Source organism: Anthonomus grandis, chromosome 8 (assembly GCF_022605725.1).
Source record: "Anthonomus grandis grandis chromosome 8, icAntGran1.3, whole genome shotgun sequence".
NCBI lineage: Eukaryota > Metazoa > Arthropoda > Insecta > Coleoptera > Curculionidae > Anthonomus > Anthonomus grandis.
In genome coordinates, this window is record NC_065553.1 from 3,303,008 (window position 1) to 3,316,496 (window position 13,489).

The following is a 13,489-nucleotide window of genomic DNA, read 5'->3' on the forward strand; positions in this document are numbered from 1 at the left end:
TAATTTAATGGCCAAAAACAATATAAATTATTCATTTATAGCTCGAGCATGCATTTTTAATAAAAAATTGATTATTTAAAGTGTATGTTCAAGTATTTTCTTAGAAGCAATTTTCGTGTTTATATTATTATCTACAGCTAAGTAGGTGTCACGTGTGGCCCTCATGCATTTGTAACCTACATAATGTCAATGAAATAATTTGTTAATAAAAAATTTCAATGATATAAGAAAATTTAAACATTCTTATTAAATTAAATGAATAACATACCCATTAGTTTTGGTGGCTAATAACATTTTTTCTGTTTCGGGTCGACTTATATCTCCGTGGTAATATTTCTGAGTAAGATGCTTTCCATGGCTTAAAGTATCCTTGGGAAAAGTCTCGTAATGTTCGAACCTAAGAAAAAAAAAGAAACAAGAATTGTTATAAAGCCGTTACAGAGAAGCATGAATGTATGAATGTCAAAAAACTATAAAACAAATTCTACTCAATAACTCCAAAACGACTCAAGTGACAAAAGATTGATAAAAACATTTTTGTGACAAAACTTCGGTTTTATTCAATTATTTTTACAAATTCTTTGACAGTATCAAAATTTCTTCAGCCAATGTATTTACAAGAAATTTTTAGTACAAAAAATCATCAGCTTTCGTATGAAAATAAAATCAATACAAATGTTACATGAATTTTCAATATACATTGTAAAGCCTCTGACACTATCACGATTTTCCTATTCCATTCAAAAACTTTTCAAGGATAATTGTATTTGCAAGAAAATTTGTAGAGGCATTTTTGATTTCTTCAAATCAATAAAATCGTTACATGGGCACTCAAAATATTTAGATTTTTTAAAAGCCTCTGATACCATCAAAATGTTTTTAATACATTAAGAAGCTACTTAATACCTCCAAAACATTTTACAATTAACTAAAAAACTTCAATTAACTCTTAATAGTTAAATTTAAAATTAATCTTGTAAGGTTATTTTTAATGAAGAAACTCATCAGATTTTACACAAAACTAAAATCAATAAAATCGTTACATGATTTTTCAACATATTTGAATTTTTGTAAAGCCTTTGACAATATCAGGATTTTTTTGAAACAATTAAAAAAACTGTCATTAACGGTTCAATTTACAAAGAAACTTGTGAGGTCAATTTTGGTAAAGAAATTCATCATCTTTCACACGGCTCTAAAATCGTCACACGAATTTGCAAAATATTTAAATTTTCGTAAAGACTTTGACTGTATCAATTTTTTTATTGTAAATATCATTGTAAACATCAATTTATTGTAAAACTAATTAAAAACACTAAAACAGTTGTATTCACAATGGAACTTATCAGGATATTTTTGGTAAAAAAACTGATTAATTTTTACATGAAAGTAAAATCAATACAATTTTTATTTGAATTTTAAAAATATTTAGATTTTTGTAACACTTCTTATACTATCAAGATATTTTGTATCCATTACAATCTACAGAAAACGTTCAAATTTTTTTTTTGAATAAACTTATTAGCTTTCACTACAAACAATAAAATAATTATATGAATTCAATTCTTTAAAAATACCCTTAGTACATCTAAAATGTTTGTTTTGATGAGGAGACTATAAGGACATTTTCAGTGAAGAAACTCATCAACTTTTATATGAGAAAAAAATCAGTAGCATCGTTACATGGGCATTAAAATAAATTTACATGACTTTTTCAATTTCTGAATTAGTCGTCACTTGATCACCATGCAAAAAAATCAGTATCTTTTAATATCAAATTGATCTAACCTAAGGTATTATATTCTCTATTATTGCTTGAATTACTCTTAATATAAATAGATGAAATAGAACATTGAGATTCAATATTCAACTTAAATCCTACTTCTATTTTCTCAAACCTCTTCTGCTAACTTAACTGATTAAAAAACTTTTAGGAAGAAGACAAGAGATTTGAATTCTCAGTTGAAAATAGAATGGAATTAGTTTCTCAATTCCTTTTATAATATTTATAGTTCAGTTAACAGAATGCACTTGATAGGCACTTTTTTAAATTGTGGCTGAAGTATGTATGAAAACATTAATATTTTTAAGAACAGTTCGGAAATATCCCAGAAAAGCTCTTCAAAAGGTCCATGAACGCTAAAAAAAAAGATCCATTAAGGCGCCAAAAAAGCTTCTACAAATGTTTCCTGTGATATGCTGATATCAGTGATTGTTCTTAAATATCACATGCAAGATTGTAGAGTTAGTTCGCCTACACGTGGTTCACTTTGGGTAACGTTAGTAAATGAACCAACGCAAGAGAACCACATGCGCAACAAAAGATGACACAATTATTAAATCGTTCTTTTAAGGACTAATTGACAAAGAAACTCGTATACTAGAGTCTGCCATCTCAACATACAAGGCCTAAGCAGAGCAAAATGCCAATTTCTGCACATTTTTTTAAAAGAGAACAATGTTGACTTGGAAACGCATATTGAAAATGAGGCTTAACTGACTTATAGAGGAAATATTCCAGGTTTTGAACTATTGAGCGCTACCTATGATAGGGCCTACGTAGATAAACATAGAAAATGTTTCTTGCACATATCCCGATTGTGCTACATAAACAGCAAAACAATCGGCACCTTGTAAATGATAGACGCTGGACTTTCAGAGCTCATCTGGTTGATCGATAGGCCTTAGCAAGTTCTTCTTTTAGGGTATTTATCGTTTTTAACGTTATGGTGACAAATGGCTTGAAAAGCCTTGCAAGTTGTTGATAAATACCACCAAAGTAACAAATTGCGGCAAACTGGTGTTGATGACGAGAGTTTCAATTTAACTGAATGACGTTATTTCTGGACGAAGGTATCCTATCAACCTCAAAGCTTATGCACTTGGCGTTCCTGCAAAAAAGTAAATCTAAATTGGGAGGTTTTTTTTCGGTACCTTTTCCAATATAAAACCAAACCTTACTTTTCCAAATTATATTGTGGTGAAGGAAATTAATGAAAATTAAGTCGTTATTCAAGGTTTCTTCATTCTCAACCCATCCGTTAATTTAAGATTATTGTCTATAAGAGGGCATATAAATGATATAAAATTTTTAGCACCCAAGAAAAGCAAAATGGCATTATTTGGAATAATAGTATTCGGCAGATAGTTAGAAATTTTATCGCCAGTCGTCTTTTTTAAGATGTTTTGTGGAAATTTGAACTATTTTCACTTAGTTTTTATAAAAAGTTTTCGCTGCAAAACATTAAACAGCGTCCGTAAAACTAGAATTAATTGAAGAAAATTTTACAAAAGGTAAGATTATCTCTAATTCGACAAAATAAGAATAAGGGTGGAATACAAGCACTTTAATTTAGAGTTCATTTGATTTTTGTTTGTTTGCAATAATGGTGTTTTAAACATATTTTTTCATCAAGTGAGTATTTTGTGTGTGTGTATGTGTGAGTTTAAGCCACCTAGATACCAATAAGATATTATTGATGAACACTAACTAGCATAGGAGTAAATGACAACCACATTAAGTAGCGCAACGTACCTACAGAAATACTTTCGTGACAGGAGAAAATTGTATATTAGCGTAATACATACATAATAATGTCTTTTCAGGCTACGGTACATAAGAGATTAACCCACCAGTCTCCAAGCCACTTGAGCCACCTTTATCCACTGCTGGTGGATTAAGCCACCAGCTCTCATCTGGCCTGCCCAACCTCTACGAGCATCCATCTCATCTTATATATGTCCTATATATTTTCACAACCACCATGAGTTGTGAAGGTACCGTGACAATGTCCCTTTTGCAATGGTCAGAAAAACATGTTATCCATCTTCTATTCGACGCCAAAGACAGAGGCACTTTCCGATATGGAACATGGAGGAGGGAATGAAAGCCCAACCTTTGTTTTCTTACCACTGACAACAAAGGACAATCTTTACCAGCATTAAGAAAGGTCATGTCCGATCTCCCTCTTAGCCAACACTATTTTGATTAAAATAGGCATTAGAAACTTAGTCATAAAATCGTTTCCACGCCCCCCATGGAACTTTAAGAATGCTAAGTGTTCTGCTTTCTCTAATAATCTCGACAAATGCTTGAGATGGAATCCATCAAAGGGCGCAAAAACGACGGAGACAATAAAGATGGCAGCAAAAGCAGCAATACCTAGAGTGTACCGAAAAAAGTAAATACATGGAGGGTCTGAGGAAAGCGAGAGACTATATAAGTTAAGTGAAGATGGAAGGTAGCAGATAAACTACTCCACACCATTGATGATGCTAGGCATGAAAAATAGACTGAAACAGTAGAAAATCTACACTTTCAAAAATCAAGCAGACAAGTCTGGTCCCCACTGCGAAAGTTCGGCAGTAGCAACCCACCAGACCGTCCAAGCAACGTACTAACGCCAACAAGCTGGCGTCACGAGGACCTCGTTACGTCCCTGATTACGATACCATTCATGCTGAATTACTAAAGTTTAGCGGCAAATTTACGAAACAATGGCTTGCAAATTTTTGTTTAGACATTCTGAAGACAAGCAATAAACCTTATCAACTTAAGAGGGCAAAAACCGTCGCTATTTTAAAACCAGGGACTGATAAAACAAAAAAACTATCGTCCATCTGTCCTGCTAAGCATGGCCTACAAATTTTAGAAAGGTTGCTATATATAGGATTGGTCTAACAATACTGCACCATATATCCGTGGAGAATGCAGGATTCCGTTCGAATCGCAGCTGCACAGACCAAGTACTCGCACGAACTACCTATGTGGAAACTGACTTTCAAAAGCAACTAAAAATATCTGCTGCTTTCATAGACTTATCAGTGACATACGATCCTGTATGGCGACAAGACCAGTACGAAAATTAAACTGAATAATCGCCTTCCACAAGGATTGGTGCTTGCTCCATTGCTCTTTAGTCTTTAGATACCAGATAGCATTACATCAAACAAGTTCGGCTACGCGGATGACTGACTCACTACAAGCTATGGGAAGTTTGAGCGAATTCTAACAAATTACTTGACCCGGTGACACCAAATGACTTGGGAAATATGAGACTGTAGATTGCTGCCCAGTACCGCAAAGATAGAAGTATCGTGCTTCCACCTAAATAACAGTATGACAAACTACCAACTTGAAATTAACTGTGAAGGCAGACTTGTCCTCCTTAAAAATAGCAGACACTCTTAGCGAACAAAACTTCAACATGATTGAGTGGTGTTGTTGGTGAGTTGAGACTTGGAAGACAACTGTCAACTTGGATATGCCATGCGTTAAAAGCGAAAAATACTTTCCCCAAATTGTGACTGCGACGCTGAAAGACTCTTTATTACGCACCTGATTAGGAGTTTGCTGGAGAGGGCTGTCCAATTAAGTACTACTGTTAGAAGTTGTGAAGCTTGTTGCCTAACCGCAATATGTAGTCTTTAGTTAAGCTCGCGGACTATTTTAGGCCCCTGTCAACATGACAATGGTACGCTTGTAGCGGACTATTATTTTTTTGGATTTGTAAAAATACAGAGCGTTGATTTGCCTGTTTCGTTGCAACTATGAGTGTGTAAACAACCTTGGCACAAAACCAATGCCTTTACCGGTATCTAAATAGGTCAATTTTGTAAAAAGTGATCGGAGCTGGAACTTAATTTTTTGTACCCAATAAATTACTCAAAGATGAAAGAAATCTTTTAATACACCCAGCTGTCTATCGCATTACCAGAAGATACTTATAACATCACACACCTACAGTGGCAACCCATCCGATTTCCTGTTGGTGACAAGTGATTCAATAGAATATATTCGTAACCCTAGTGTTGTTATAAATCACGAGCACTAAAATACTAAAATGTTAAATGATGCAGGTGGATTTGGAAAAATTGCTATGAAGAAAAAACCACTCGAAATTTGCAAACCTTACCAAAACTATTTAATCTTAAAGTTATAATACTTAGAGTAACAAAAATCACAGAAATCCCATCCAATCCAATGTTGATCAAAAATGCAAAAAATATCATAAGACAAACAAGTTGCTTGTCTTACGATATTTTGTTAAAAGTCCACGAAGGCAATGAAGGGAATATTTACAAAGGCGTTAAAGAAAACTTCTTAAGGTATTTCTTAAGAAAGCGAGTAAAATGGCGTCAAGAGGAGAAAAAGGGTAAATGATGTAGTGCTTTTTGAAAGAGTTGCTGTGAAGAAAAAAAATCTGAAATTTGTAAGAGATCTTATTAAAACTGGAATACCAAGAAGTTATCATCAATAGAAATCTCAAAGTTCAGAAAAATTGCTGATATACAAGAAAGTGAGATAGTAGAAGTTAGAATCTTTACATTTAGATATTTCTTGAGAAATGCAAGTGAAAAGGGGATATAAGTGATTGCTTTTTTCAGTTGTAGAAAAAGTTTAAATGGGGCTTTTTAAAAGAGGTGTTCTTTAAATCACCTGAATTGTTTAAGAGACTTTACCAAAACTGGAATACCAAGGAGTTCTAAACAAAAGAAAACTCAAAATTGAGAAAAACTGATAATATACTTAAGAAACTCGATTAAGACTCCACATAAAGCATGTAAAGATATTTCTTGATAAAGTTGTGAAAAAGTTGTGTGTTGATAAAGTGAGTGAGATGGCTATATTAGTAGTTGGTCTTTTTGGAAGAGTTACTGTGAAGAAAAAAACCACTCGAAGCAACAGATCGAGCAACAGATATGCGTTAACAGATATCTCAAAATTGAGAGAAATTGCTATTGTAAAGAGATACAACAGATATGTTCCAATTTGTTGTTGCTACCTCCAGAAGGAACTCACTTACCATTATGAAAACCTGATAAAGATCACAAAAGAATCTCATCACTAAATCCATGTGTGCGACTCCTATTAAATATTTTTCACTGATATTATAGAAATACGCTGATACTGACTTGATTTTATATTACTGGCTGATGCTCTTGTACAAAAACGGTTAAATAAATTTAATGCTCGGCCACACCTTCCCTATTGTTAATTGTTTGTAAAACTTTAAAAAAAACTGCATTTCTCGCATCGTTAACTGCATAAATCAGTAACTGAATTAAACAAGTAAAAGTTAAAAGCTCTTAAGTGTAATTAGTCCAGCAAGAATTCTTTTGCTGATTTAACAAATTGATTATTTATGCCGCGAATTAATTAGTTTTAACTTCTGTTCGGATTAATCTTATTGGTCGGCGGATTACGAAAACGGTTAATTCGTTTAACGCGATTAAAATACATTTAATAACTTGGGTTATGATTGTTCAGAGGCGGATTATTTATTATTATTTGGATATAGTATAATTATCTTATTTAATTATACACGAATCAAAATGGTCTAGAAGACAAATATATTAAAACACGATATTAAATAAAAATATTGAAATTAAACACATCTGAATTAATTTTGAACACCGCTAAACATGGCATTGCAGGAACCTTCATCTATTGATTAAAGCACCTATAATGATTTAATCAATGAGCGTTCGTACGCATCAAAGGCTTACAGATTTGACAGTGAAAATATGCATTCTGGTATTGATCTAATTCTAGTGAGATTGGTGGTATTTAAGCATTCTGCTATTGGATTTAGCACTCCGAAAAATGTAAGGTTCTAAAGTAAATTATACAGCATTACTTATAAGCTGATTATAAGATGTAAAATGGTTAGATATGGCAACACGTAGAGAGCTACATTCAGTTTTTTTTTATTATAAAATTTAAAAAAATCGCACTCCCCACTACCTTTTTAATAAAATTAAACTTAGAACTTCAGCACATCATGTAAACCTAAGACAAGGATATCTTGTTCTCATCCCAAGACATCATAAGGAAATGTTTAAATCATATTTTTCCTATAATGCTGCCCAGCTGATAAATAAGTATAAAATTAGTGATTTAACATTGTCAGTCCGCTGATTTAGAAATTCAATTTGGAAAAAAATGTTTGTTTAATATGTAACCTATTTAATTATGCAATATGTGACGTAGCGCTGCATTTATAGTGTCATCTCTTCTTTACGCCTTCTTTTCTTTCGATCTCTCTTACTGTTCTCGCTTTTTTCCCTCTTTATTTTGTAAATATATTCTTATGTATATAATTATAAAAAAATAAATAAATAAACAATTTACTTCGTGGCTTCAACAGCCCCTACGTAATTGTTAGGATGCTGAAAATTAGGCAATTTAATCCCGCACAATTATATTATTATTATTTCTTTTACAGCAATGTAAATATTGAATTGTTAATTGTATTGGAAATTAATAAACGTTATTATTATTAAAAATTCAGAGAATAGAGGGACACAAAGTCAATGGTCTCAAAAGATGTTTATTTTAAAAAATGATTACACGTGTTTCGCCCTAAGGCATCGTCAGATCTAAAAGAAAACAGAAAGCAACCCTAGTACAAAAACAACAATGCATAGACACAAATTACAATATAGAGATTTGACTTACCGGTAAAGCTATAGGATTAACACCACAAACATTCAAATTAAAACAAAAATAAATACATACAAAATAAAAATAATTATTATTATTAAAAAAAAAAGTTATTATTATTATATATTACCACAGTAAGTACCTTTAATTCTTATTATGCGAATGCTATTGACATCCTGTCAAGCTTCTGTTCTGTAATCTTTCTGTAAAAAAATCTGTTACTTAGTGGCTTTCAGCATATGCCAAATAGTAATGATACATTTAATTCGCATTTTAATTTACAGTTTTTCTAAAACTAGATCTTGTTTTACAATTAACCATTTTTTTTTGCAAAAACTATTAAAAAATTATAATCTGTCTTGGGATGAAACTGGTTAATTTAACAAACGTTTTTTATGGATGTACAGTTTAGTGTGGCAACGCTGTTTGCCATTTTCAGTATGGGAGCTACATCAATCCATGTTTTAATGCGACATCTTAAAGTCTTACGACGGATACGCAATCATTTGTATTGGTTGAAATATTTACGCCTCACTGACCAAGGAATACCACTCATAGATCAGAAAGTCATCATCAAAAATCAAAAATCAAAAATTCATGAAAAAAATTCTTGTGCTGAGGTAGTTTTAGAGAGACTCTGGTAGTATTCAGGCATTCTGCTATTGGATTTACCAGTTAGAAAAATTTAAATTGTACATTTGACAGTGTTGACCGGTAAGGTAGATGTGTTCTTGGTAGATCGATGTTTTTGACATTCGTGATACGTTCTAAAGTGGGTAATTATAAAACGGCTCTCCTCGTCTGTTCGGTAACCGGTTTGACGAATCACTAGAATTCTATAAACATATATATCTAGTAGTATACGTCAAAGGACAGCTGAATCAGTCACGCATCTGTCGTTCGATGGATACGGAATACATTTTTTACCCAAAGGCATTATTGACAATCATACGTCAGTATTTCAGAAAATTCATAAAAATTCAGGCACTGAAATACTTCTAATAAGACTCTGATGGTATTTGGGCACTCTGCCATTGGATTCTGTTCCTAAAAATATTGAATGTTTGACCATTAAAAAAATGTGCTGGATTGAGTGGTGAAATGTTGATCAGTGCTTTCTTTTAGGACAGGATGTCATAAGAGAATAACATTCTGGATCCTACGTCTAGGTTAGAGAATTAATCCAGAATGTGTTCCATAAGATACGCTTAAAGCTAAATACCACTTAAAGTTAAATTTTTCTATACTGCTTTCTTTAACTACAAGTGTATTAAGTATGAGCCTAAAATATTCTTCGGATATTCAACTTTAAGCTACCTTTTGGCACCCGGACTGCTTGCTAATGATTTTATAACAAAGTATTCGATTGTTTTTTTATGCTTTTAGAATAAAAAAGGGGTTTGTTAAACAAAATTTTTGTTTTTTCTTATATCACAGGAAGGTTCAAGGCCTCTCAATTTTTTTGAGAACCGGGAAACATTAAATAAATCTTTTAATATTCTTATCGAGAAACCGAAGTGTCAAACATTACCGTTAGTCGAAATAACAAAATTTAAGAAGAATTTAATAAAAAAGAAAGAGTCCTTGTTATTAGACTAGTTGTTAAGAACAGTTCGACATCTGCTTGGCATGCCTCTAATTAAATCGTCGTTCTGCCTAATTTTAAATCATGCATATATTTCAGCAACTCCACCTTGTCTGGAATACTATTCCTTGATTTAAAACACGCTTTGTTAACTTATCTCAAACATTTTCGATAAGATAGAAGCCAGGGGATTGTCGTGCATAAGTACAAAATTTTCATCAATTTCTGTATCGGGTGGTCCATGATGATGAAGATGTTCCCCTCGCATATTGTTGACTATAATAGTAAGGTATATAGATTTCAACAAGTAGAATCACTAATTTGACCGCCTCAAAATGCCGCCTTTTTTTATAAGCTGTTGTAAATCACTTAAAAAAAACAAACTTAAAAAAACGTAAACTACGCCGGCACCCCTCGCATAACAGGATACAAGTCCGTCCACAAAGTTTACATTAGAAATGCGTGGGGCAAGAAGGAAAGTATTAAGTTTAATAATATTGTTGGGTAAAATCAAGGTGTTTTTATTTTAAAATATTTTGATGAGTTAATAAAAAGCTTAAATTAGAGTCAAAACCTTAGGAATGTTGTTAAGAAAACTACAATCCCCTAAAAACCCTTTAATCTTAATAAAGGTGTACCTAATATAAAGGGTGTAAACCTAAATATATACCTTAATTGCCGACTAGTTAAGCTGAATTTATACAGACAAATAGAATAAAATAAAGCCTTATTTGACATTTATGCATTTAAACAGCAAAATAAAATAAGAAATAAGGAATTACCAATCACATGCCAGGTATATTTCAAGAAATTGATCAATTACATACCAGGTAAATTTTATCTCTTTGTCTTTCAATGGGTTTTCTGACCAAAACGCCGTGCGTACTTTGGTTTTCAAATAAAAATAAAATATTAGTTGCATTTTGGTCAACTTCTTATTCAATCCAGCATTATTATTCTCAATAATGAAAACGTAGGGTTTTACCGATTATCTTTATTTTTTTGATTGACCAGGTCACTTAAGAGGAATCATTTGGTTCAGACACTTAATTTAGACACCCTTTATTTAATCCTTTACTTGTTCGGGGATTTTCCCAACATCCACTTTACCTACTATGTAGGTATGCCGAAACCTGGACGTTTATTAGAATGACGTTTATTTTTACCTGGATGTTTACTACCATTTATTATTAAATGGAATATTAATTTGTTGAATCACAGTTGGCTGATCAAAACACATGTAATTAGTGGGAAACTGCAAAAAGGAAAAAAAGTATTGTCCGTGAGAAGCCATTACCAAACAACTACTATTAATATAAATTATATTAAAGTAAAAGTCCGTAAAACTAGCACTAAATGATAGAATATTAAATTCACAAAAACAAAAAATATTAGCACACTCGGTAAACGTCGAAAATAAACTGAACCGAGTCAACCCTATAACCTATAACCACATTTCGTCGACGAACCGGTATAAATCCCCCGCATGCGGGGGAGTCGAGTGACTTGACTGTGTTAGACTGTGATAATAGCAGCAAAAATTTCACTTAATACATTTTTTAGTTTACAAATTGCGCCTGGAAGAATTTAAATAATTTATTTTTTATCCACAAAAATAACTCAAAATTACCAATGTGATAACGTATGTTCAATGGAATGTTCTAAAAAATAATAAGCATACTTAGAAATAATTTTTAGTCTAAAAATAAAACAGCTTTTGTTCCTCGTCCCCTAGACCATGTTGATGTGTGTATTATAAAAATTACATAAATTTAACTGAATAAAAGAATCAACGCGATGTTTTAAAAGAATATTTATTAAATAAATTACCTTTGTCCACCCCACATCTGTTTGGGTTCATTTAGAATATCCGCAATTTCTTCCTCGTTGTGCACTATCCTACCAAATCCTTGCGTAAAGTCCATAGGAACTCGATCCTGTAGAAAAAAATAATTTATATGAACATTATAATATTTTTGTAAAACTTTCATGGAATTATAATCAAGTAACATTCTTCTTAATGTCAATCAATCATAATATTTATTAGGCAAAAATACATACAAATGATAAAATTTAAGAGAAAAAAAACAATCAAATAAAAAGATATAATTTAATTTGAGACCATAAAAAATACGAGGCACAAAAATTAAGTTTAGATTAGATATTTTGTGTTTATTTTGCATTCGCTGAAATATATTTTTTAATTATTATATATAGTGCGGCTCTTAATTGTCCCATCCTCTTTACTCGCATTGGTTAACCAAATAAGTTTTTTTCTACTGCCTTGCGTAAAGTGCTCACTTTACACACTTCCCCGGGTGTGTAAAGTTTCACTTTTTACGCACTAATGCGTAAAAAGACTTTTTAAATTACTCAAATAATTTGACGTTTATTTGAGTGCGTAAAAAGTAATTTGACATTTAATTTAAAGTTTGTCAACAAATGTTTTGACATTTTTTTTACCGTAAAGTGCGTAAAGCAATTTGATATTTTTCTGATGTTTTCTTCGGTAGTAGAAAAAATTTTGTATGTTACACGTGTGTAAAATTCCCTTGTGTAAAATCCTCAAAATGGCGTCCCGCCGCCATTTTGAAGTTTTCCAAATTAAGTTGGGGACTAATGATGTGTGCCAAATTTTAAATTTTTAGATAAACGCATTCAAAAGATCAGAAGGGCGGGACAATTATTAAGAGCCCTTAAGAAATTTAGAGGTGAAATTTCGTTAACTGACCAAAGAGGTATTAAACAAGAAGGGCATAATAAACTTTCAGAGGCGAAAATTCAGGAGGTGATTGAACAAATTAAAAAAATTCCGAAATATAAATCTCACTATCGCAGAGAACAAACAAGCGCTGAATTTTTGCCCCAGGAAATGACAATACAGAAAATGTACGAGATGTATAGCCAAAAAACTGAAAAATCTATAAGCATGCCATCCTATAAAAAAATATTTTACCAACGATTTCATTTAAAATTCAAGACACTCAAAAAAGATACCTGTAATAGGTGCGAAGATTGAAGATACAAATTGATAACGGAATAGACCCGACAAAAAAAGAAAGCATTCAAAAAGATTATACCTATCACCTAAAAGACGCAGAAAATGCTCAATATTTAAGAAGATGTGACTTTCAGTTCGCTAAAAAAAATTAAAAATACGAGTGCCTTACATTTGATTTAGAAAAAACATTACCTTTAGCAAGAATACCGACAAACATTGTATTCTATAAAAGGCAGCTCTGGGTATACAGCTGTGTGGTATTCATAACGAAAAGCAAGATCAGGGATTCTGTTACGTTTGGGCTAAAGGCGCTGCAGGAAGAGGGGCTCAAGAGGTAGGTTCCTGCCTTCTTAAACACATAAATGCTCACAGAGAAAAAAGCGTCCAACATCTTATTATCTGGAGTGATTCATGCGGTAGACAAAACCGCAATATTAAACTAACTCTTATGTTAAAA

General features: G+C 32.1%; 1 protein-coding gene across 2 annotated transcripts in view; it reads right to left on the reverse strand.

Moving 5' to 3' along the window:
• The window catches only part of LOC126739991 (uncharacterized), a 213,337-nt gene that overhangs the window by 21,430 nt on the left and 178,418 nt on the right, over positions 1 to 13,489 (reverse strand). For both annotated transcript variants that reach the window (XM_050445835.1, XM_050445836.1), the window contains 2 exons: positions 11,862 to 11,968; positions 269 to 397 (listed from right to left, as the gene is read on the reverse strand). In XM_050445835.1, coding sequence (XP_050301792.1) covers positions 269 to 397; positions 11,862 to 11,968 — 236 coding nt within the window. The remainder of the gene's footprint in view (positions 1 to 268; positions 398 to 11,861; positions 11,969 to 13,489) is intronic.